This window comes from Paralichthys olivaceus, chromosome 8 (genome assembly GCF_024713975.1).
Source record: "Paralichthys olivaceus isolate ysfri-2021 chromosome 8, ASM2471397v2, whole genome shotgun sequence".
NCBI lineage: Eukaryota > Metazoa > Chordata > Actinopteri > Pleuronectiformes > Paralichthyidae > Paralichthys > Paralichthys olivaceus.
This window is the reverse complement of record NC_091100.1, coordinates 10,752,456-10,776,034: the sequence shown is the minus strand read 5'-3', so window position 1 is coordinate 10,776,034 and position 23,579 is coordinate 10,752,456. Positions and strand designations below refer to the sequence as shown.

Genomic DNA, 23,579 nt, shown 5'->3' with positions numbered 1-23,579 from the left:
AGAGACTGCACTTTGACCTGTTTTACTCAGTTGCTGTTTTTAAAAGTCCCTTCTCATGTTCTTATTCTGGACTATGGTTTAGATGTTTGTATTGTTGAGCCTTGTTTTTGAAAATGTTCTATAAAAGTCAGTTGTTAAAGTCAAAAATGTGAATATAAAACACATCAGTGTATGAATATCATGCAACCAATTACAATTCATTCACATGATTCAGCTGTTATGTTGAGACAAATCATCTCAATGTGTGTAAGCAGGGAAGCAACTGGTTTCCTCACTCTTACTAGTCTTTTCATAGTAGCAACAGCGGAATGTGTAGTGATGATTACAACCACACAAAAATATGAGCAAGGTGCATGATTTGCCACAAGACTCAAGCATTTGTTATCCAGATGGGCATATTGGAGCATTGGAAGGTTGTTTACCCCACAAGGCATGACTAAAAAGTCCTGACACGTGTGGTCTCAGAGTTTTATATTTCTAGAGTCAGTCTAGAGAGATACGAGGAAAAACTCTAAATCTTAACACAGCATTTTATGCATTTGTATTTAGCTGTTCATTCCATCTTTTGTCGTAGTTGCCGTAATCTTCATAATGTGACAATTCTTTGTTAAACTCAAGGGAGACCTGAGAACACATCATGTACAAACTCAGAACCAAGACAATTCTTTGCCACTGATTTCAGATGGTCATAGACTGTATATAAAGATGGACAATGTGTCTTTCCTTCTTCTCACTATCCAGAAATGAAGCATAAATATCCGGGATATGGACGCTGCCATGTTGCACCAAGGATGTCCTTTAAAGTCTGCACAGTAGCAATCAGGGAAGTAGCTGTGATAGTGAGGTCCGGCAGATTCATCAAATAACCTATTTAAACCAAACTTACTGGAAAATGTAGTACTTGAACATGCATCAGTTCAATAAATACAGCCTAAATTGACACACATATATATATATATATATATATATATATATATATATATATACATATATTTTCTGTGTATTTTGACTTTTTTTACTTTAGTCCATGTACCATCCACTAACCTGGAGAAGGCAGGTTAATGACCTATACTGCCACTAGCCACAAGGGGGGCAATTGGGATGCATGCCTTCACTCTTGGTGACCTGTCATTTCATACAGTCCATTGTCTGTCCCAGTACAAGGAGAAACACCACACTATCATCTGTGCACAGCTTTGACTTCAAATGATGATGCTGAACAGTTTTTCACATATGTCACAACATTGTGTGTTGTGTTTTTAAGGAGAAACAAGCTCACTTCCACAGTAGTCCACTATGACACAGCCCTGTTCCCGTCAAAAATGACATTTCCAGTCACTACAATTATAATAAAACAAGGTAAAATTTACAAACCCTGCGAAAAAATAGAAAAACGCTCAAATTGAGGGAGAAAAATTACTAGCAAGCATGACCACAGGCACCTCTATGCATATGTATTAGCTCTGTAGTGCTTTAATCATCTAAAACAGTGAAAGTTCAAAGAGTTAAATTAAGCTTCTGCCCAGGATGTTTTCAGTGAGTTTACAGTGCTTATCTTTTAATAAAATATGAGACACAATAGAATACATGCATCCCAGTCCAGGCTTTTTCACAGGTCTTAGTGAACAGTTCAATGTGATCCTTCCAAATGGAGGGCATTTTATTCCAAACACACCTACAGAAGAGTCACACTTACATTATAATAATTGCAAAAAATCCCCAAAAAGGAGCTCTCTTGGTTTGCATTGCATATAAATCCAGTTCCCTCACTTAATACTGTTATCATGCCTTTTCCGCCTTCTTCCCTTCTGAAACCACGCGACAAACTGTTTCAGTGATATGAACATGCCAGTGCTCAGGCAGATATAGTGAGACATAAATTATTCTGCCCTGTAGGCATGCATCTCCTGAGTAACAGTACATGTAGATAGGATTAAGTGAACCATGCAACGGGACAGGTTAGCTGCGTTTGTATTTACATATGATAGTTCTATATTCGACATATGAACCCCTTTTACCTTGAAAAACAGATTAGTCAAATACAAAGGGAAGCTCACAAAGCCTGGTTTAATACACACTGATGCATGTGTGTGTATATGTGTGTGTGTGTGTTTGTTTGTTTTCTCTCTTTCAGCTTCACATTGACGTCACATGAAAGAGAAAAAAAGAGATTTTAAATACTGTTCAGCATTTCAGATAGATACATTATCACCACAGCTCAGTGTGTAACATTGGTCCTGGATTTATAATACATTATTTTGGAGGAAGTGCAAAATTCATATGGCAAAGCAAAAAGTACTATTTCATCGTGTTTGACAGAAGTACAGAATTTTTAACTTCAACACAGGTGTCCAACCCAAATTGTCTGTTGATACACATTTATATTATTTTAATCACAATATTTCACTGTCATTAACAAAGGGTTACCTTTTTATTCAACAAGTGTGATATTTTTGTGAGCAAGACCTGAGAACAAGTTGCTTACAATATGCACAGAGACGTACAAGCCAAAGCCACGCTACCATGCACTACACAAGGAACAAATGTTGGATGATTGGCGTAAATGTTGGCATTCAGTTTGAGTGCTATGCATTAAATGTTGCCCAAGACTTATTTGTCAATTCAAAATAGCTTCACATAAAAGCTTTTTTGACAGTTCATATCACTTCTGTAAATTGTTTCAGTAGAAATTTACATGAGACTTTGAGAAGTTGTTTGATGTAAATCTTAAAAACATTATTACAAATTGTTGTTCAACCTTTAAAAAACATTGTCAAATCTGCATTGCATATCCATATCATGCATTCAGTTTGAATCATTAGATGCTCATAACCAACTTAAGTACATTATTTTTATCTAACCAAGGCATTTTTTTCTTTGTTTGAGCCTGGAGGTTTTTGCTCGTTTCGCTGGAATAGCCACTAGGACTCGTCACTGAGAATAGGCCAAAGTCTCGGGCAACCCAGAGAGCCTACAGCCAAACAAGGGCCATCTGTAAACAGGCAAAGTGAGAGAGGAGTGAGCGAGTGGGGGAGACAGGAGGCCAGCAGAGCAAGACGGGAGGAGCAAGGGGGTGAAGCGAGGGGCAAAGGGAGAGGGAGAGACCGAGCATTAGGGAGATGCTGTGGATCTCGCGACCTACCTTCCGGTTATTGCAGTGAGGGAAGAGATCTAAATTAATGGTTCTGAGAAGGTCGCTCTCATAGAAACTCCCTGTGGGTGATTACTCACCTCTGGGCTTTAGCCTTTTCAGAGATAGCCTGTGTCCACATGTGGCCATTAAACACACTCACACACACAAGCATCATCACAAGTCTCTGGTGCTTATCTCATTAATTACAGTGCTGACTTCATTAGCAATATGATGCACCAAATGCAAGCAATTGTGAAGTCAAGCATTTTTTTGGTTTGCTAAATTAAAACTGTGCTTATTTGCTGTGGGGTGAAATTAATAAATCTCCCTCTCTTTAATTGTGGAAAGCATGCACAGTTAAACAATACTCTTTCAATAAAAACAAAACTAATTAAAGCAGAATTTAGAAACTTCCCACAGCATTCAGAAAAAAAATATATTTTCAATCTATAAAAGAGCATGATTGATGTTCTGTTAAATATTAAATATAAACTCTATCTAACTAACTGATCTAAAATTTGATATTTTGTATCTCTCATGAGCTATCTCCTGGTTAATGAAATAACAACCAATAGCATTTCCCCTCTTGGCTCCTTCTTAGACGTTAAACTCAAATTTTTGGGTTTGTAGTGCATCTATGAAAATTTCAGCCCTGATTACAATTACTGGTATGAATGGGAAATGGGGAAGGGGAAGAGGCAAGCAGAGACATTTTGTTCGCAATAGAGCTCTAGGTGAGCAAATTAGTGATACATACAGAGGGCAGATTAGGAAAGTTTTGAAATAATGAATCAATCATGTACTACTATCTCATTGCATGCAAATAAGCAAATAGAATTATCTCTTTCACTTTCATTAACAAGCAGGAGATAGACCGGCTTACTCTGTCTGTCATATCATGATGAAACTTTTGATGACACTGTGAATGTGTACTGAGCAGCACAAAAAATGTCATTTCATCCTGTGTGTTTGGTCAAAGCACTTTGGCTCCTGGTGAAGGTAACCTTGCCCAGTGTGATGTCCTGGAAAGACCTTACGAAATGCTGTAAATAATGATATAATCAAGTCTACTTGCTATTTCTGTTCAATATGTGTGATATAAAATGCACAGTATGTGCTGCATACAATTTGCAGAACATTAGAGGAAATGGCTTACAAGCTTCCAGGTACAGTTAAGCATAAGCATTTTTGAGAGGTTTGAAAAGCACTATATAAATCTGATGTATTATTTTTATTATACCCTTGTAGTTACATTGCCCATCTCAGACATTTTTAGTTACTGCCTGGCACAGTGGTGCATGAGGGAAAAAAAAACTCACTATATGGAGAGGGGAGGGCGGACAGGCTTTTCTAAGATTTTTTTGTGCTAGAGGTTTAGAGAGGCAAAGGGCAAAGATTTAGCAGCAGAACTATGCAGTCAAAAGCAGGCTCTGAATTATACTTGTGTGTCAGTTTATATTGATTTTCAGTGGAAACTATTCAAGATTCAAGGTCTTTATTGTCACCATACGCAGGTACAATGGAGGCTTCTCTCTCCAATATATTACTACAGGTGTAGAAAGATATAAAGAAACATCGTGTGAAAACAACAAAATTAACAGCATCAGCAAATAACTACGTACAGGAGGAAAAGTAACCGTATTTTAGTGCAAACAATGATGGAGTGATGCAGTTCACAGCTCTGGTATAAAAACTGTCTCTCAGTCTGTTGGTGGAGAATCTTAAAGTCCTGAACCTTCTGCCTGATGGCAGCGGTTCAAATAGGTCGTGTCCGGAGTATGTGGTCCTGCCTTCTTCAGTCGGCCAGCATAGCTTGTGTCCAGGGTAAGGAGCTCCATCCCAATAATGCGCTGGGCTGCCTTCAAAACACGGTGTACTCGGCGGCTGTGCAGCTGGCGTACCACATGGTGGCGCAGTTGGTGAGGATGCTCTTTATCGTGCTTCTGTAGAAATTGGCCATTAGTTTCTGTGGAAGCTGAGGCAGACCCACTCACTAAATAGAAACAGTCTTTGTTGGGCTTTTTGGACCAGCTGTGAGGTGTTGGAGGTCCGTGTCAGTTGTCTTGACACATCAACTCCCAGGAATTTAAGGTCATCCACACCCTCTGCTATGTGGAGGGGGGGGTGATATTTCTCCTTAGTTCTCCTGAAGTCAATCATCATCTCCTTTGTCTTGGAGGTGTTGGGGACCAGGTTGTTGTCCCTGAACCACTCAGCCAGATGGTTCACCTCAAGCCTGTAAGCTGTCTCCTCATTGTCTGAGATTAGACCCACTGTTGTAGCGATCCGCCCTATGCTGAAGAAACTTTTACATGTAGGAATACATAAAACATGTTATAGTCTTTTTCAAGTTGACCATGTCATTGTTGGTTTGATGATTTGACAGTGGAGGCACTCATACATACAAGGGATTGTTTGCATGAACATGTCCTAAATGTGACATGGAAACAATGAAAGCGTTACTGTAAGATCGGCTGCATGTTGACCATTCCGAATTTACACTTGAACTCAGGTATTTAATTGTCAAATACATCAGGTAGCATATGAGTCAGGTTAAACTGCAGGTTAACAGGATGGTTAGGAGTTGACTAAACGCTCTATTGACAGAAATGGAGAAACTCTGCAGCTTAGCAGCATTAAGGCTAAATATTCTATAATAAAACTCTTTAAATGAAAGGCTCAATCTTTAATACAATACAATGGTCTGCGATCACTTATTCAAAGATTGGTTGATTCTGTTTTGAATCAAGAGAAATAAATCTTGATCCCAACTTATATTTGTATTTAAAAGATTCCTGTATACATGCCAGTGTTTTCTACCTAGAGACAGCTTTTGAAACTCAAAGCCACCATTAGGCTTCCTCCTATCAATTTACAGCTATTTGATGTTAATAATGCCTCAAATTATCCATTTGCTATTTCCATCTTAACAAATAACAGATTGATCAAAATACTGAATGAATGAAAATGATAACTTTCACCTCAATATGGGAGAGTATGTCATGACACATGGACGTGATGTTAAATTGTGAGGTTTGGCCTGTTATTTTGAGAAAATCACTTGGATTCCCACTGCATGAGCTAATCAGTATTTTTATCTTTTTGAAAGGCTGGTTAAGTGTGGAATTGTGAAGTAACAGAGAATGAGAGTGGTCTGTCAGTGTTGATCTGAGGTCACACCAAGTTATTAACCTCTCTGCTTGAATCACTCTGTCACGGGTAAACAGCCAGGAGTAAATAATTGTACTCTGCTTGCCCCCTACTCACCTCTGACCAGCTGACATCTGCTTGAACAAACTTCCAGCTGATTTTTTTTTCTCTTAACATCACACGTAGGTATTCTTCTAAAATAATAACACAGACGCGAGGTTGTTCTGAGGAAGTCCCAGGGGTGGTTTGTCTACTGGATGCTCGTCCATAAATCGCATCCTTTCTATTACAGTAGCTGTCCATACAGCATCTGACATCCTAACCAAGGGCTCCCCAGAGAGACCTTAAAAAGGTGATTTATCATGAAATATGAAGACGGGTAAAACAATGAATCAAAGTTATGATGTGCATTGTTTAATAGGTCCAGGGTGATATAAGAGAGGGATGTCATGCTCCCACTTAGGTCCATTAAACTGTAAAAAAAAATGAATGGATATCCAAATTTTCAATTTCACTGAAATACTTTGATGTGTGAACTGCTTTTGAACTTTCTTTAAAATATACTTCTATCTCTAGTGAATGGTATAAAGAATGACATGTAGCATTAGCCATTCCTATCCAAGTTGCAATACTTATTTTTTTACATAGTTACTGATGACAATTCTGTGGGTTGATAGGTTGACACAAAGTGATTAAAAAGCAATAACTTGAATGTATGGTCACAGGTGCTTACTTTCGGCCAAAACCTCTATGCTGTGCTAGTATAACACCAATAGCCCAACAATTAAATCATATTACACCTTACAGGACAAATGTATCTTATATAAAGCTCTACAGTCAGTATGACTGTCATTAGAGGATTTGGATGATCCAACCAAGTTTTAGTGAAATTCGAGGAGATTAAGTTAAATTTGGTAACACTTTAGTTTAGGGAACACAATATTAGTCATTAATACATAACTAATAAGGATATCTATTAGGGCTTAGTAAGGTTTTTATTAAGCATCTGCATATATGTATTAGGTCTTAATTGAACACATTCTTATTTTTGCTTAACAACTGGTTTATTCTTGGTAAATCCTTAGACGGCCACTAGTTGGCCATGATCGTAAGTTATTAGTATTTAGTATGGGTCAAAATAAAGAGGCTATAGACTCCTTATACACTGTCTTAATATACTACCAATTGAGACAGAGTAGCAACATATTGCGACAATGTATTAGGAGTCGACTTTGATCCATACTATATATCAGCAACTTAACCTCAAGACTAACTAGCTGCTTATTAAGGGTTTGTTAAGAATAAATGACCTATTCAGTAAGAATAATAAATTGTTGAATAAATACCTAATACATATGTAGAGATGCTTAATGCAGATCTTATTGATCATTAACACATTTTTACAGTTGTTTCATTTGTATATATTTGCCGCCATTGTTCGTCTTACACCTACCTGCTAAATTTTACATGGCAGCGTGTGACATCTGAGCCAAAAGCTTAAATATCAGAAACAGTTGTGGGTAAAGTGGGAGAAGAATTAACAAAGCCTTTATGAAGTCTGTGTTGTGGCTGTCATGTCCTGTTCTGTCTGACGGAGCTGACATCACAGAGGTTTCTACTTGTCCTCTGCAAAGCTGAAGTCTGAATTTGTTTTTGTTTCTGCATTTTTTATGAATATTTTGTATGATTGCATGTTATGGTTAGTGTGTGTTTGCAGGGGAAAACATGTTTTCCAAATAATTGATGAATGATAAAGGCAGTCATGCAGGCCACAAATGAAAACAATATAAACAATGTCTAATGCTCAAAGTGCAACTAAGCAGAAGAACCTTCACGTTTAGTGTTTGTGCTACAGTCAGGACGAAACAACACTGAAACAACAGAGAAGCAGCTTCAATTGGAGACTTATGACTTATTGATTCTCCATATTGGATGTTTGACAGGAAACAGAATGTAGAAAAAGAGAAGAAGAGTATCAAGAAGAGAATAACAATTTCCTTCCCTGAGATCTGTTCAGTGTGTCTCATTCCATGCCACCCAGAGCCAGAGCCATATTCCATTCGATTTCATTTCTTTGCTCTCTGCTAAATGAACCACTGACAGGAGAGAGTGAGGACAGAAGTGACGGAGGGGGGTATCGTGCAGTGCAGTAGCTGTATAACTGATAAACACAGCCATCTCAATTGTGCTCACTGAAGCAGCACCGTGATAACTGGATCATAACCAGCTGATCTGGCTGCGCTACAAATGATCCACACTCATTTGGAGCCGCAGAGGCCTGGCCAAAACGGCTCTTTAGCTTTTGAACAGTGTCTCGCATCCTTCCTCTTCCCGTCCAATTATTATGCTAATTGATGCATGGGCTGCTTAATACTCCAGAAATGCTGTGAAAACACTGATGCCCAGTGTTCTAAGGTAAGAATAACAATTTCAACCAAATCAGCAGAAGGCAAGCTGCACCCTGCCTGCTCAGGGATCCTGATCATTTTATGTTAACTCCTCTGGTCCCAATAACAATTCATGATTTTGTCTCCAGTTGGATCAGAGGAGCTATGATCATGTTGTGGGACGCTGTGAGCTCACCAACATTAGAGGAACGATCGGCTTGATGTTTTTAAAACCATGATAAAATGTACATTCACCCTTGTTGTTTATTCACAATAAAGTACATTACATCATCTTGCAACGCAGAGAAGAGAGAGGGATATTTACACAAACCTTTAAACATGAAGTGATTTTACATGCAACTGTGTTCCACCAGTTGTGTAATCATGAGGCATGTTATTGAGGTATTAAATAGTTATAGCTGACTGGTAAACGTTTATTATCCCGACAGAAAAACCAGACAAAGAGGTTATATTGGATCATGAAAGCTCCAATGATGTGAGAGGATAACACAGTTTGTGATTCTGACTACTAAACCATTATAGCTTTCTCAGCCTATGTTGAGTAATATTTTATTGTGAAGGCAGAAATCATTTCCCCATCTTTCATAGTTATGTAAGATAAATAATGCACATAATAATGTTCATGTTCACCTTTCAGCTATTGAATGATATTCAAATCCCTGTAGTGAAGTAGCTAGTCTGTATGAATTCAATGCATGTAGTAATTAAAGCAACACTATGTAACTTTTAATGAGCAACAGCGCCCTCTGCAACCACACATGGTCATGGAGTCTGTTGGGCTCCATGCCTGAGTGATTAAGTGGTTTTCATGCACAAGTCTATCAATGAGTGGAGCTCTGCATACATAGTTCACTCTCTGAACTCAAACACAACTGAACAATGGATATTCCTCATAATTCTGACAATCAGTTATGCATTTCTCGCAGGAGATTGTACTCACCACTCACCAAAGTTAAGTAAAGCAAGGACAGGCATTAGGTAAGATTGTAGGAATGAAAGTGGTACCACTCTCCCTCTTCTAAGTCAGCGTAGCATCAAACTCATTTTGAAGCTGCTATTGAAGGTAAAAAAGTTGGATGGTGTTGCTTTAATTAAGCACTCGGAGAGAAATGCAAAGTGGACCGTGTTTGGGATTTGAGTGGTCGGAGTTGTCTGCTGCCACCCAGTAATACTTCATGTTGTGCACAGAGGAAAGAAATGCTTGATCCCCCTCCTGCTCACTTGGTGTAAAGATGTGAATACTAATCATCAGCAAATATTAATACCACTGCAGTGGAGGAAACAGCTGTGTGAAGCATTCATTCATCCATCCACAGACATGAGTCAAAAAGGCTATGGAACCAAAAAGAGACTCTACTGTTCATCTTAATCTCATGTTTGTGTCTTCCTTTAAGATATATCAAGTACATTGTCAAATCTTCAGTAATGTCACAGTAATGACACTGTCACAGCAGTTTTCACATCTATGTATTCTCATATATACGGTCAGTAGTTTACAAGACGTAATTTACAGTCATAAGCCGCCACGTTTAAACTGGTAATTGAATTTAATGTGGCGGCTGAAGACATCTTGCTCTGGCACATGCAAACATATTAAGCTTTGATGTTGAATAGACTGCAAATGGTACGTCTTTATAATCTTATAGCATTACATTTATTTTTATGCTGTTAAACCAGAACAGTGCACGACAACTGATATATACAGTAATTTAGGATGAATAAAAAGACTATAAATAAAGGAAACATTTTATCCAAAACCTACTGATAATAAGACCAGTAAATATATGAATTTGTAGCCAGAGTGGATATTCCCAGTTAAATTTTTAATCAGATCCTCTGTGTATTTCTCTCATCTGTGTGATGATACAGAAACTTATAGGCATGTTTTCACTTATAATCTTTATACAAGTATTAATATCTTAATTTATATCATGAAAGCACTGTGTTTGAATCAGGCTCATTATATTTCACACAGATCCTTTAAAACAAACATTTTTTGATCTACCTAGATAATGATCTTTGACATCAGACTGTAATATGAGTCGTAATAATCAGAGAACTTCTGTTAAGACTGATCGATTGAATAAAGTTATGCAATTCAAACTTCTGGTTTGTGATTTTGATAAAGTTTTGGTACCAAAAAATTAACTGTGCATGTATTTGATTGAAAAAAAAGAAAAAAGAAAAAAAGGACATTTACCTGCACATCATATTTTTTAGGGTTACTGGTATATCACAAATTTGTTTTCCTATCTTTGGCTTGTATGTTACTGGCAGTGCTGAGGAAATTCAATTTTCCATTGTAATTGCTAATGTCTTTTTTTGTTTTGTTTCCTCTTTCCCATATGTGCTTTCTGATGCTCTATCTGTAATCACCTTTACAGGTAAGTGTATTTTTCTGTTATCTCTGTTTTTCAGTCCATTCATCCATCGCTCCAAAAAATCAGTGTGTCAATGTACCGCCTGAGTCTTTTATTCATTCTGTTATTATTTAGGAAGCTCATATTGTGTCATGCAAAAAAAGCAGAAAGACGAGCTTGTGAGTGGTGACATTTATAGAAAAGTTTGTTCCTGAAAGCCTGTTTTTAGTCTAGCAAGCATAGTCACTGTGTGATGATTGTGAACCATCATTGTGACCAGATGCATGTTCACATATTAAAAAAGAAATATATCTAAATTCTTCTCTCAGAGACGTTGGCTCCACAAAACTGAAAGCAGCTCACACAGTGCACCAATTTACATTGGGGAAAAAAAACCCTTTTGCTTTCAGAATAATTTGAAAGACGTTACAGTCACGAAACATTTCCACACATGGTGGACTCCACCAACATGACCCAAATGCTGTTGCATTAATGCAGCAGTCAGCTCTTGACTTAGTTTCTAGAATTGTGGTTAACTTGAAGACAACAACATTTTCTTTTTATTTAATTATTTAAGAAGTATTAAGAAATGTAGTATACTCAACAAGAGTTGATGATTCATTTCTTCTGGAGAGCTTCAGGGCTCATCCTCACAGCTGAGCTGCACATCAAAAAAGAAAAATAAAGGCTGACAAAAATAAACTTATAACACTGAGAATTTTACAAAAACAAAGAAAATAAATCATGCTTCATGCAGTTATTGTTCTCAAAAACTTCTGCACCCTGCTTTTAACTGAGCACTGAAAGGGGATTTCAGAGAGAAAACATTGATAGCATGTATCTCATCGACAACCCTGACAACATTAGCGACATTCTTGATGAGTTTTTTAAATTTTTTTTAGAGTGGCCTTGTAATAAAACAAAGACGGCCTGAGGGCATCCCTACATTGTGAACTCCGAACACATCTTTAATCATAATGTGGATTAAAAATTCCAGGAGGAAAGTTTTTCTTCAATCAGTTTCTCTTTCCCTAAAGATATTTTTACATAAAATACTACCTACTCAAGTTTTTCATCAGCTAATTTAAACCTACTGACTCCCACAAATTGTTTTTTTAATCATAACTCTGTATTGGAAGGCTGCTCTGCTGTTGTTATGGATGTCAGTTAATCTTGACTATTGCCTCTGCTTTAAAAGCACAACTTAAACAAATGATTCCAGAACATAGTCGACCTCCTTACTTTCCTCTGAGACTCTCTTCAAGCAGACCCAGTGTAACCCTCTCTACTGCCTTCTGCACTCAAGCCACATGCTAACATTTTATTGTGAAAATGTTAATACTGGATAATCAAATTGCAGTTTGCAAATACATTATCCTTTTAACCATTATGCTACACAACAACTGAACACATCTGTTGATTGCATTGAGAAGGGTTCATCAAAACACTGTATATTTAATAAGCCAAATATCTCTCTTAGCAGTAAGGCTACATTAGCCCCAATTTAGCAACTACGAAAATCTGGTAAGCAAATCATATAATGTTACAACTGCTTTTCTTTTGTTTACACATGGGCTTGGGCTACACCCATGACACCCATTCAGATGTATCCACAGATTCAACAGGGTAAAACAGACTAGTGAAAACGTCACTGGGATTCATTTAATCAATGTCTGCCAATAGATCCCTTTCACCTAAATCTTACACGCTGAACCTTTAAGAAGTAGCATTTTGGACCAGTTGATATAAATGAATTATAGTCAACATGGTGACGGTTCATATTTCTTCTCATACTAATATATACCGGAAGTCATCTGTTATTCTGCTGGTGAAAGATGATTTCAGAGTCACTGCTGTGAATTGGGTGTCGAAGTAGCAAGATTGTCGTGAATCCCATTTGCTTACTTATTGTTTTGACACTCCATCACAATCCTTACAGGGATTTTTCAAGAGCTTATCCTTCTTCTCAAATATTCAGTGCACATCAATCTCCCATGCTGGGGCCAAGTCTAAAGTAAAGAAATATACAGCCTGACAGAGCCTATCAGTCTATGGATTCAATCGAAAAGGGGCCCCTGAATAGTATCCCTTTAGATTTGAGGCAGCTGTTTCTTTTTTTGTATGCAGGGGGTCCCAGAGGGGTGGTGTATATTGAGTTAGTTTTGAAAGCGATGTTTCCATTAGATTGCAGTCAGTCTTCTGGCTCAGCACTAACACTGGCAGAATGCCTGATTCAGCGTCACTCTGTGGGCAGGTGTGATGGAACATTTCACTATTTGCAAAGGACTTGAATAAGTCAAAATCCAAATCGCCATGACTACCAATATTATTGTTATTACAGGGTTTATGTAAAACACTATGTTGAATTGACAACTAATTCAATTGTTATTATAGTATTCTCATTATCAGGCTGCCTCCCCCTTCATTTTTGCTTTAAGTTATTTACAAAATTATGTACATGCATTTACATTCAGGGGCTTTTTATTTTGCAGTGTTTTTTAATCTGTGACGGAAAACAGACCCTCCTCTCCACTAGTCTGTGCTGCAGAAGAGGAATAGCTTCTGAACTGGATTCCAGCTGCCTGTTCCTCTTTGATATAATAATCAGGGTGCATGATGTGGCGATTGAGCAGGGGGAATAAACACATTAATAAACATTATGCCATAATTAAAAATTCAAAGCTTCTTAATGCTTTGAATCAGACTTTAATTAGAATCACTGTTTGTTAGTGTTTTGAATCCGCTATTTTTAATTTCTGACCTTTTTGCCAAATGACAGCCAGTCGAACATTCATTATAAAAACAGATTAAACCACCGTCTTTGTGTTGTATATTTGCATTCTACATAATGGATGAGCAAAACCAAATGGAGTCCTTGCGATCTCTTATGGCCCGTCTGATCAGTCTGGCCATTCAGCAGAGCCCTTTCTCTACAACAACGGTTCAGACCGAATTGTTTGTGTTTTTTTATGCCAAACTCAAGCTTATTTAGTGCAGACCTTGTAACTTCAATGGATTTCATACCCAGAATAGCTGGCTTATGCAAATTGTGCTTTCACATCCACAAAAGATATCAAAACAAATTATGAGACTGAAGTGTCATTACTGACACAAACGAGTGAATAATAAACAAGTGAATGAATGAATAAATAAATTAAAGGCTACATAAACAACATTTATTGCAACTAGGTGTCGGACTAGCACCAGGATCTCAGACCGAAACAAATGTTTTTGCACCCACATCACACCTCTCCCCTTGTGCTCCTTTCAAAGTATAGTCCAATGAAAGAGTTAAAACTGACTAAACCGACCTTGCATACAGGACCAACACATAATCCCACTAGTTACCGTGGAAAATGGATCTGTCACTTTCTGTCCTGAATGCAGCGTTCTCTTACGAGGCCTATTGGTGGCTTGCAGCTCGGTGGCATGGTTAGCATCTTTAGCATTGTTATTACAGCTGCACCATAATTTGTGTAGCACACAGACTGCTTTATAAATATGGGAATGGACAAAATAATTAAAGAAAGGGGCTCACATGTACTAATATGCGTCCAGACAAAGAACAGAAAAGGTTGGATCACAACACACAGAGGGAGTGAGACTTCATCCATAGCTTAGGATACAACTACTCCACCATATTGTTGCATAGAAAATAGTTTTGGCTGCTATACTAATGTTTAAAAAATGTTCAATACTGTATGCATCTTCTAATACATAGGACAATGACCACTATGAATGAAAGTACTGAAGGTGCAGATACTATATACCTTTTTGACCAAATCAGCTACGTGTCATGGTCAAGGTCTGGACCATTATTCTCAAGAGCTACCTCTACAGCCTTCTCCCCTTAATCCTCTCTGCAAAAAAAGGAACCACTGTAAATTTGGTATGTTCTGAGTCAGCATGAGAGCAAAGCCATGAAACAAAAATGGGAACACTCTTCTTCGTACCGCAGTATTTTCTATAAGCTCTAAGATGCCCAGAGATTTGTCCTCTATCAGATGTCTGTAATAGGTGCAATAACATAAAAAGATGAACAGTATAAATTTCAATTATGAACCTCTCAGGCTTTCTTCACTGTGCAGTGAACCGTACACATTTGGACCACACTGTGTTTGGGCCAATGTTTTATGGACAACACATCTGTAGCATCTTATATACCTTCCGTGTTTTGTTCTGTCTGACTCTGCAGTCAGTGCCGTTGCGTCACCTCTAAGGTCCAGTGTGTAAGATTTAGGTGAAAGGGAACTATTGGCAGAAATTTAATGTAGAATAATTCTCATGATGTTTTCACTAGTTTGTTTCATCTAAATTGTATAAACTGTAGTTTTATTTACCCCAGAAAAGGCCCTTTATATTCAAATACTTTATATTTAAATACTTTATATTTACATGGAGGGGACCCTCTCTACAGAGGCCACCATGTTTTTTACATTAGTCCAGACTGGACAAACTAAACACCTTTTGAGTTTTTATGACAATTAAAGGCTACCACCGTTTCTTTTTCATGTTTGGAAGGAGAGGGTGAGGTGAGGGGTGTTCAGCTGCAACATGCACTTTCAACACTAGATATCACTAAATTCTACACACTGTAACTTTAATGCTTCATGCATTAAATCAACTTTTTTTGCAGTGAATGTTAATGCAAAGGAGGAAGAGTTGGTGTATTGTCTAAGAAGAAGCTATGATACATACTGGATCCTCTCTATGAAAATATCAGTTTTTTCGAATTCCTGCTGTAACCACCTTTGTGCTCAATCTATAATTAAACACAAACTTAAAAGCCAAGTGCTCTGCAAATAACCCAAGGGTGATGCATACTGTTGCACTTTAAGTGAGCATTTATTAATACATGTCTGTGTTTTCACAGCTTTCAAAACACATTTTCATAAAATTACTTTTGCAGGTGCATTTTTCTCTTAAAGGCTTAGGGATAAAGAAATGCATCATTCCTTTTGCATGAGAGCCTCTTCTTTAATTAGAGAGCTCCCCTTCATTTATTTATGAGTCTTTCAAAGGGGGTATTTTCATGCAGTGCAAGGTTTCCTTCAGAAGTTATCTCTGATTAAAAAAATGAATTGCACCTTAGTTTAAAGTAATAAAGAACAGTTGAGCTCCCTCACTAACCAGGGATTTGTTTCAGACACTCTGCTTCAGGGGTCTGTGACATAGAATATTGACTTATAAATCTTTATTCCCCCTCATTTACCTGGATCTATACATCATTTCAATTGACAAACATTCCTGATGTAATTGTTAGTCCCAGTGGGGAAAATCCTTTTCTGCACCTAAAAATGAGATGAGCTCAAAAAGGGTGAAATGCCTTGCAGGTCCTTTACAAGTATTTTTGCAAGGTTTCCCACCTTGTTAGAAGACAGAAACAGGAACTAGATCAAATTGTTAGTCAGGTGAGTCAAAGGCTCACAGGTTGAGGCTAAAGGTCAAAGCCGCGACTGCTGCCTTCTCCTAATGTGGTTTTCTGACAGTTCTTAAAAAAGGCTCTGTCTTACGAGCCATGAAATCCTTTTTTAAATCACTTCTTTGGCTGTTCAGGATATTCCTCCTTTGTTGCCATATAGAAAGATATAGATGTGTTGAAAAGTTTATTTTATTTTGCAGGTAGAATAATGTTATTACTTATATTTAAATGTTTTAAATGGCTTTGGATATCAAATGCAGATATAAAGAACTGACTTGAAATCTTGCATAAGGATAGTCCGCATGAAAATTATCTTACAGACCAAATGAAGTCACAGACCTCATTAGGTAGTGTTAGCATGTATGCTAAGATTGCCGCTTAAAGTTGTACACACTGTAGTTTAGCAGGTGGAGTAACTGCTTAAAATGCCTGAAAGTGTAAGCTTCAGAGTAGTTTTGATCATCTAAGTTAAGCAATAATTTCACATAACTTGAAATAATATATATATAAACAATATGTATTTCTGCATCTCTATATTCTCCAATGCTACGTGTTCAGTTTTATTTGTTTGCCGTCAAACTGTTTGACACAAGTGTGTTACACGATATTTATCGTCAACAAGCCTTTGGGTCTTTTTGTCTTGTGATAGTTGTTTTCTGTGGTACATGAGGAGCAGGATTTTAATCAGAATTATTAATCCAGCTCGCCTGCATAGACGCCATTGTCTTTAAAGACCAAATTTCCATAACGAGCATTGTCAACTGTTATAACACCGAACTCTATCAGGCCTTCAACGTCCCAACAGCTATAACGGCTTTCTTTTTAACACGGGCAAAGAAAAAGTACTTTGAGGAAAACTTCTGACAAATTACATCATATGAGGTGAGACAGTTGTGACATCCCTGTGTGGCCCAGAGGTAAACATTGGGTTCATCATGTCATGAGCGGAGCTGAAAGACATAAATCCTTACATTCATTTGCATAAATATACAGCAGTTGTCTTTGCTCTGTGAAAGGATGGTATGTGTCTGTAGGTTATGGTGGAAATGAATCCACCCAAAACTCATATACATGTATATATGTACAGCAATTTCATTAGGCTATGAAAGCCGCATTTACCTAAATGGATCTCTCCATAAATTGACGATTGTCAGTTTTCAACTCACTCAATATGCTGTACAGAATATTGAATGCTTTTATCTTATGTGCATGCAACGGTTATTTCTCAATTCATTGTAATAGCATATATTACATTGTTATATATACTTTTTTAAGATCGTATTTTAACTCTGTCCCTGGTTAGGTCACAAACTATTGTTTTTTGATACCTCCCATAGGGCAAAGCTTCTCACCACACATCATATGCGTGGTCAATCTTGAGTTATGGCTGATACAGAAGCGCACAGATGTGTTTCTCAAGCAAGTCTCCTGCTAAGTCAATAACAAATCATGTTTTTATAGAATATATCAAAGGATGTGCTTTGAATGTCAATCAGGATTTAGTACCCTTGGCATGAATGTTTTGTTTTCCTCCTCTCTGGGATCAAGCTGTTCTTTTGTACTTGTTTGTTTAGCTCCTGTATTTCTACTCCCCTAAGCTCCTCTGTCATCTTACCTGCAGTGTGTCTATGCGACAGTCACACATTGTATTCCCTCATGAATCAGAAACATTCTGTCAACAGAGTATCAGAGTTCGTGTCTGGTCAAAAGTCAATGTTGCTATATTTCCGGATAAACTGTTCTTACGTGTCTATATGTTGACATAAAAAAAATATTAATGAACCTGTGATTGAAATTACTTTCAGTGTTGGTTTGCATCCAAAGAGAATCTCAGGTGTGTACATTTGTTAGTTCTTTCATCAGGTGTCAAATGCCACCTAACATTATTTGCTTCAGATACCATAAATGACATGTCATCAAGACATATGCCATAAAAACATATTTTTACATCACAGGAGCAAAAATGTATGTATATATAATGTTTCATGTCGACGTGCCTGTCATTGGGGAACTGTTGCACTTTAGAGGATTGGAATGCAATGGCAGAACCTCTGTTGGAGTATTGCAGCTCTGTAGGAAAAACACAGCCATCATAACTGGCTAATGAGAGAGTGCAACACAGATAAGTCATTTCATTTCATTTCACAGGATCTGTAGGAGGTCTCAAAAACAGGCTTCAGGAAATGACCTGTTGCTTAACCACAAAATAATTACTCAACAGCATTACAGGCCCATTACAATATTGTATTAAAACAAACTAACAGTTTTACTGGTGAATGTGGGGGGGTGGTTTAACAGTCTAAGCACACAGTTTGTAGCACACGACCCAAATATATTTATGGTGTGTCAAAATCCACTTTTGTTGATTTAATGGCTGAAAAATGGTCACTGTGCCAGGCATGTGGTTCAGAGGGGCTGTATTTTGTAATGTAATGTCTGTTTGTAGGTCATGCGTGTGTTATGGATGAAACATGCAATAAACCGATCAGACTATCATCTCCCATTCCATGTAAAAGCAAGGTGAGCTTGTATCTTGGCAAATTGCTCGTACAATGGCATATTTGCAAGGTTGTAAGAAATTATAATTCTTTGCAGAGGAAACTGTTTCACTTAATGCATGAGCAGATCAGATGTCTCTATCTATCTGCTGCCCTTAGATAACAATGTGCCAACAAAGAGTCTGAGCACACCTAATTTTAAGACCAACACGCCCATGGATGCTCTAATGGGGTAAAGCACATTTGCCATTTAAACAACTTGGGACAATGACAAGTGTGCTGGTCAGAAAACCAGGCTTGCATCGCGATTGGTGCGGCTTTGTGGCTTCATGATATAAGTGGACAAATAAAGGGAGATCAAATTGTCGAAGCATCTCTAAAAGTACTTCAATTAGAGTTGATATTAAGATGTGACACATTTGACCACAACACGTTCTAAAGTTTATGATTATAAACTTGAGTTGTTGTGACGATGGGAGATGTTTCATTCTATTTATTTATTATTAATTATGTGCATGTCATAACCACTGACAACCCTTTCTGGCTTATTTTGCTAAGCAACACACCCATTCATAAACAAGCCATTTAATCAGCAATACCTTGAAAGTCATATCTAATGATCCAAGGATTTTGTAAAAATGTATTTAAATTGTACTAAGTTAAAGAAATAAATTGTACCACATTAATAATATATTTTATGAATTAAAGATAGTCAAGGTGTATTACAAACTGGAGACTACAACCTTTGATTAGCCAACTCCAGCCACGCTGCTGTTTCCTTACAGAGCCCTACACTTAAATGCATTAGCTACTCCAGTGATTGTAGAAATGCCATTCTTCACTATAATTCACAGATAAAGTATAAAAACTCCATGTTTCATCCCTAATGAAACACAGGACTCAGTTACCAGCCCTTGCCTCAGTAATACATCATGTTAACTGGAGAATGAAGGAAGAATAATGGTTGTGCCTGTTGCTGCCACAATTCTGGGAATTTATCAGTGAAAGCCAAGATGAATGGGCTGCCCCACCTGACTTCAAATTTCTCTGTGATGGAGACACTTTCATCCACTCGCCCTCTTTGAGCATTAAAAGCAGCTTTTTTTCTTTCTCATTCCTAAAAGCCATGTGTGACTTAAATGCCTTAACCTGTGTTGTCATGTTGGATGTTATGAGGCGATGGTCTGCTTACCTAATGTCCGTGATGAAACATGCAGAACTTTTCCTCACATCCACACATGAGTAAAGCAAAGGTTTTCAGTATTTGACGTTTGCTTATTTTATTGTCCAAGCATTTGATGCATTTATGAAATGGAACAATGCTAGGTCAGGCTGGCAGCCGGAGCTGCTCCAATCATGTGATATGCCTCACTCTCCACAATCTTCTATAATACACACCCTCACAATTTGACGGTCTATTTCAGGGAAACCTTGTTGTTCACATTATCATTGATGTGGAGAAATACCCAAACTATATTGTTTGCTAATAATGCCAAAGAAAACGCAACCCTTTGCCTATTTACCACTGCTGCAGCTGGGGAGGCCAACAAACACAAAGAAAGTAGTTGTTTTCTATTAGCTGTCAAAGTCCAGCACCTTTGACAACACAAAATGTGCCGTAATTGTGCAATATGTTTTAAAATTTGAGCCTAGTATTTATCTGCCCTACACCATTGAGAATTGAATTAAACCTGAAACTGTGGCCTCTAACATATCGTAGAGTCACAGAAGGTGAATAAGTCAATGTGAGTTCTTATTTTCTAGCCACCGAAAAATGGGAAAGTTGTTGCACTGGAAAATGAGAAAGTCCCATTCATGGTTACTGGAGTTTTGGAAGAATGTATTGAAAAACCAAAACAAAGGGTTGGGTGCGGTGATTACAGAAAATAACTGTAGAAGCTCAGCTAGACTGGAACCATTTATATAAGCATTCATTTTATATTCAAGACTCTGTGTTTCAGTGATACAGAGAACGTTGATAAGAACAAGCACTTATGTTAATGATGCCACAATTAGGGTCCAGTTCATTTTGGGAATGATATATTCTCACACAGATTCTCCTCTAATTTAACATTTTAAATCTTTCAATCAAAATGGTTATATATAAATCTACAATTGACCATGCTTGAATACCCACTGTAGTGTTTTCCTATGGCAGTTGCTGCAGAATCATGAGGCTGCAAGCAAAGTACAGAAGTTATTGAAAAGCCGAATGAACCATGCAACAACTTATGAGAGTGTGCAAAACTAAACTAAACGAGGGACCTGTGGGTTATAGTTCAACCCTCAAATCACTAACATCTATGTTTGTATATACCTGTTAGTGTTTCCTCATACCATGAGAGGGAGAAGTCTACAGAAGTCTTGGGTTTAATCTTGACATGCCAATTTCAAAAAGATCACTTCCTGATTTTTTTGGTATTGAAAACCAGCACTCTATTTTTCCCCTCCCCATGACTTCACGCTTGTGTTCATTGCAATTAAGAGGAGAGCACTCAGGCGTATAGATGAGGGGGACTTAATATTGCATTAATAGGATCTTACATATACATACTTTGGGTGCATGCTGATGAGTTTGTTTATTGAATACTGCTATTTAATTTGAAGAGTTGGAGGCTTCATTTGGATGTGATTTAACAAGGGCAGGACATGGGAAGACAGCACTATATGAGTTCCTTTTAATATTCAAATGACATTTCGGAAAGGACGATTTTGTCCTGTATCATTTGTTCGGTCATCAGAGAATCAGTGGATTTGATGTCATCAGTATTTTCTTACACACTAGTGCTGATAAAAAAAAGAAGCACAGTTGAACATTAGCTCTTGATAGTTGATAGAACTGAAATAAGTAACTCTTGATCACTCAAAGGAAAGTTTTATTTTTTTCTTGTTGTAATTGCACACAGCGACAGCATCATCCTTAAGGTATTGCTTTGCCTGAGGGAAAGCATAAATGAAAGTACAAGCATATAATTACAAAACACAAAGAAGCAGCAGTAGTTTTGAAGAACAAGAAACAAACTTCAGTTCAGACTGTGATGTTTTAGTGACATTACTCTGTAGTTTAACATTTCTCCCTGAACTGACAGGTTGGAATTTCACTGCTCTACTGTTTGACTTGCTTTAACACCAGTATTTGTTCATTGACAGCAATCAGTGTGGAGTGTTCCACAGCTGAAAAGCCTGCAGATAAACACAGTAAGACAGGCTGATGCACACTGATGGGATTACTCTGTTGTCGCCATGGTGAACATGGCCTCATTAGATGTGACCTTCTCTTGGGCCACAACAAAGACCTTCAGACAGATTACAAGATGTTGTTGTGTGCTACTTAGTTTTTTGCCTATTTTTGAAATCAATTTCCCTGCAAGTTGTAATGTTAGAGTAATGAAGCATAGTGAGTTTTGCTCTGCGGTTTCAGGGTAGGTCTAGCAAAACCAGAACCACTTGTTTTTCCTTTAAATGCCACTACATTTTTTGATAAGTAGCCATCATACAATTAAGTATGGAACCGTTAATTTGCTTTTATAGAGCATGCAACTACTTACCATGGAGTTATGGGTCACACAAGGGCTGATCATTTTTTGTAATTGAGTATTCTATTGATTATTCCATAGATTAATTGAATAATCGGATAAGAAATACTTTGCGTGAGTGTTTGAGATGAGTCAACATCGTGATGATCTGTGAACTTTCTCAGGCAGTCGTCTGCACTATTGGGGGAACTGTACACACAGTATTTTTCTTACATAAGTCTAACATAGATTTGTCTTTTTCTCATAAAGGTTTATGCTCATTTCATAATGTTCTTTGAATTTCATATGCATCTACTATCAATGGAGAAATTAAGGAAAAAAGATCTGATAGCATGCTACTTTGCAGCAGAAGTACCGTCATGCTCTGACTGTAAAAGCAGCATGGATAAAGATCGAGAAGCTGGTTAAGGTTGTTTGATCATGCATAGAACCAGGCACAGTAAAAAGAAAGCAGATTGATTCAAAACTTTTCACTTAAAGATGATGTTTCAGCCAAGAAAGATAGATGCCAAGGCTGCCAGTGTGCTCTCCCACAGCAAACACATTGGTGCTCCTATTAAAGATGTGTTGTCTCTGGCATCATTTTAGATTGGAGTACAAACCTCATGGCCAACTATTTGCTGACCGATAATTTGAAGGCAATCTATCTGGAGTACATATTAGGATTTTTAACCTTGTGAAAATTGTGTAATTACATGATACACAATCATAAGTCATCAGTTGGAATAATATTTATATCAACTAAAGCTTATTTTATTCAGTGTTGGGTTTCTCAGCTAATTCTGATATGATATGACACAGGAAGCTGACAGTCACTGTTTCACTTTTTTGTTGCAGGTGTTGAAGAGGTCACACTAATACTAATGTGGTATTTACAGTGGAGAGGCAGTTAGATGTGAGTGAACAAGAGTGAGTGTCACAGTTGATGCGATGGTCTGTCAACTCATTCAGGCTGGCTGTATTATTCCCGGTCAAGTCAACCAAACCAGATTCCGTTATAAGCTAAATTACATTGAAAGATACTTTTGATGTTAACATTAAAGCTAATTATTCCAGAATGTAAAAAAAGGGG

General features: G+C 37.5%; 1 protein-coding gene across 4 annotated transcripts in view; it reads left to right on the top strand.

Annotated features, from left to right (window-relative positions):
- ctnna2 (catenin (cadherin-associated protein), alpha 2) overlaps nt 1–23,579 on the top strand; it is a 267,738-nt gene that overhangs the window by 96,275 nt on the left and 147,884 nt on the right. Inside the window, exon 8 of one of the 4 annotated variants that reach the window (XM_069530271.1) lies at nt 11,076–11,201. The exons of the other annotated variants lie outside the window; for them this stretch is intronic. Within the exon in view, the coding sequence (XP_069386372.1) occupies nt 11,076–11,186 (111 nt within the window). The 3' untranslated portion in view covers nt 11,187–11,201. Of the gene's footprint in view, nt 1–11,075; nt 11,202–23,579 lie in introns of those variants that run through there. 4 annotated transcript variants of the gene reach the window in all.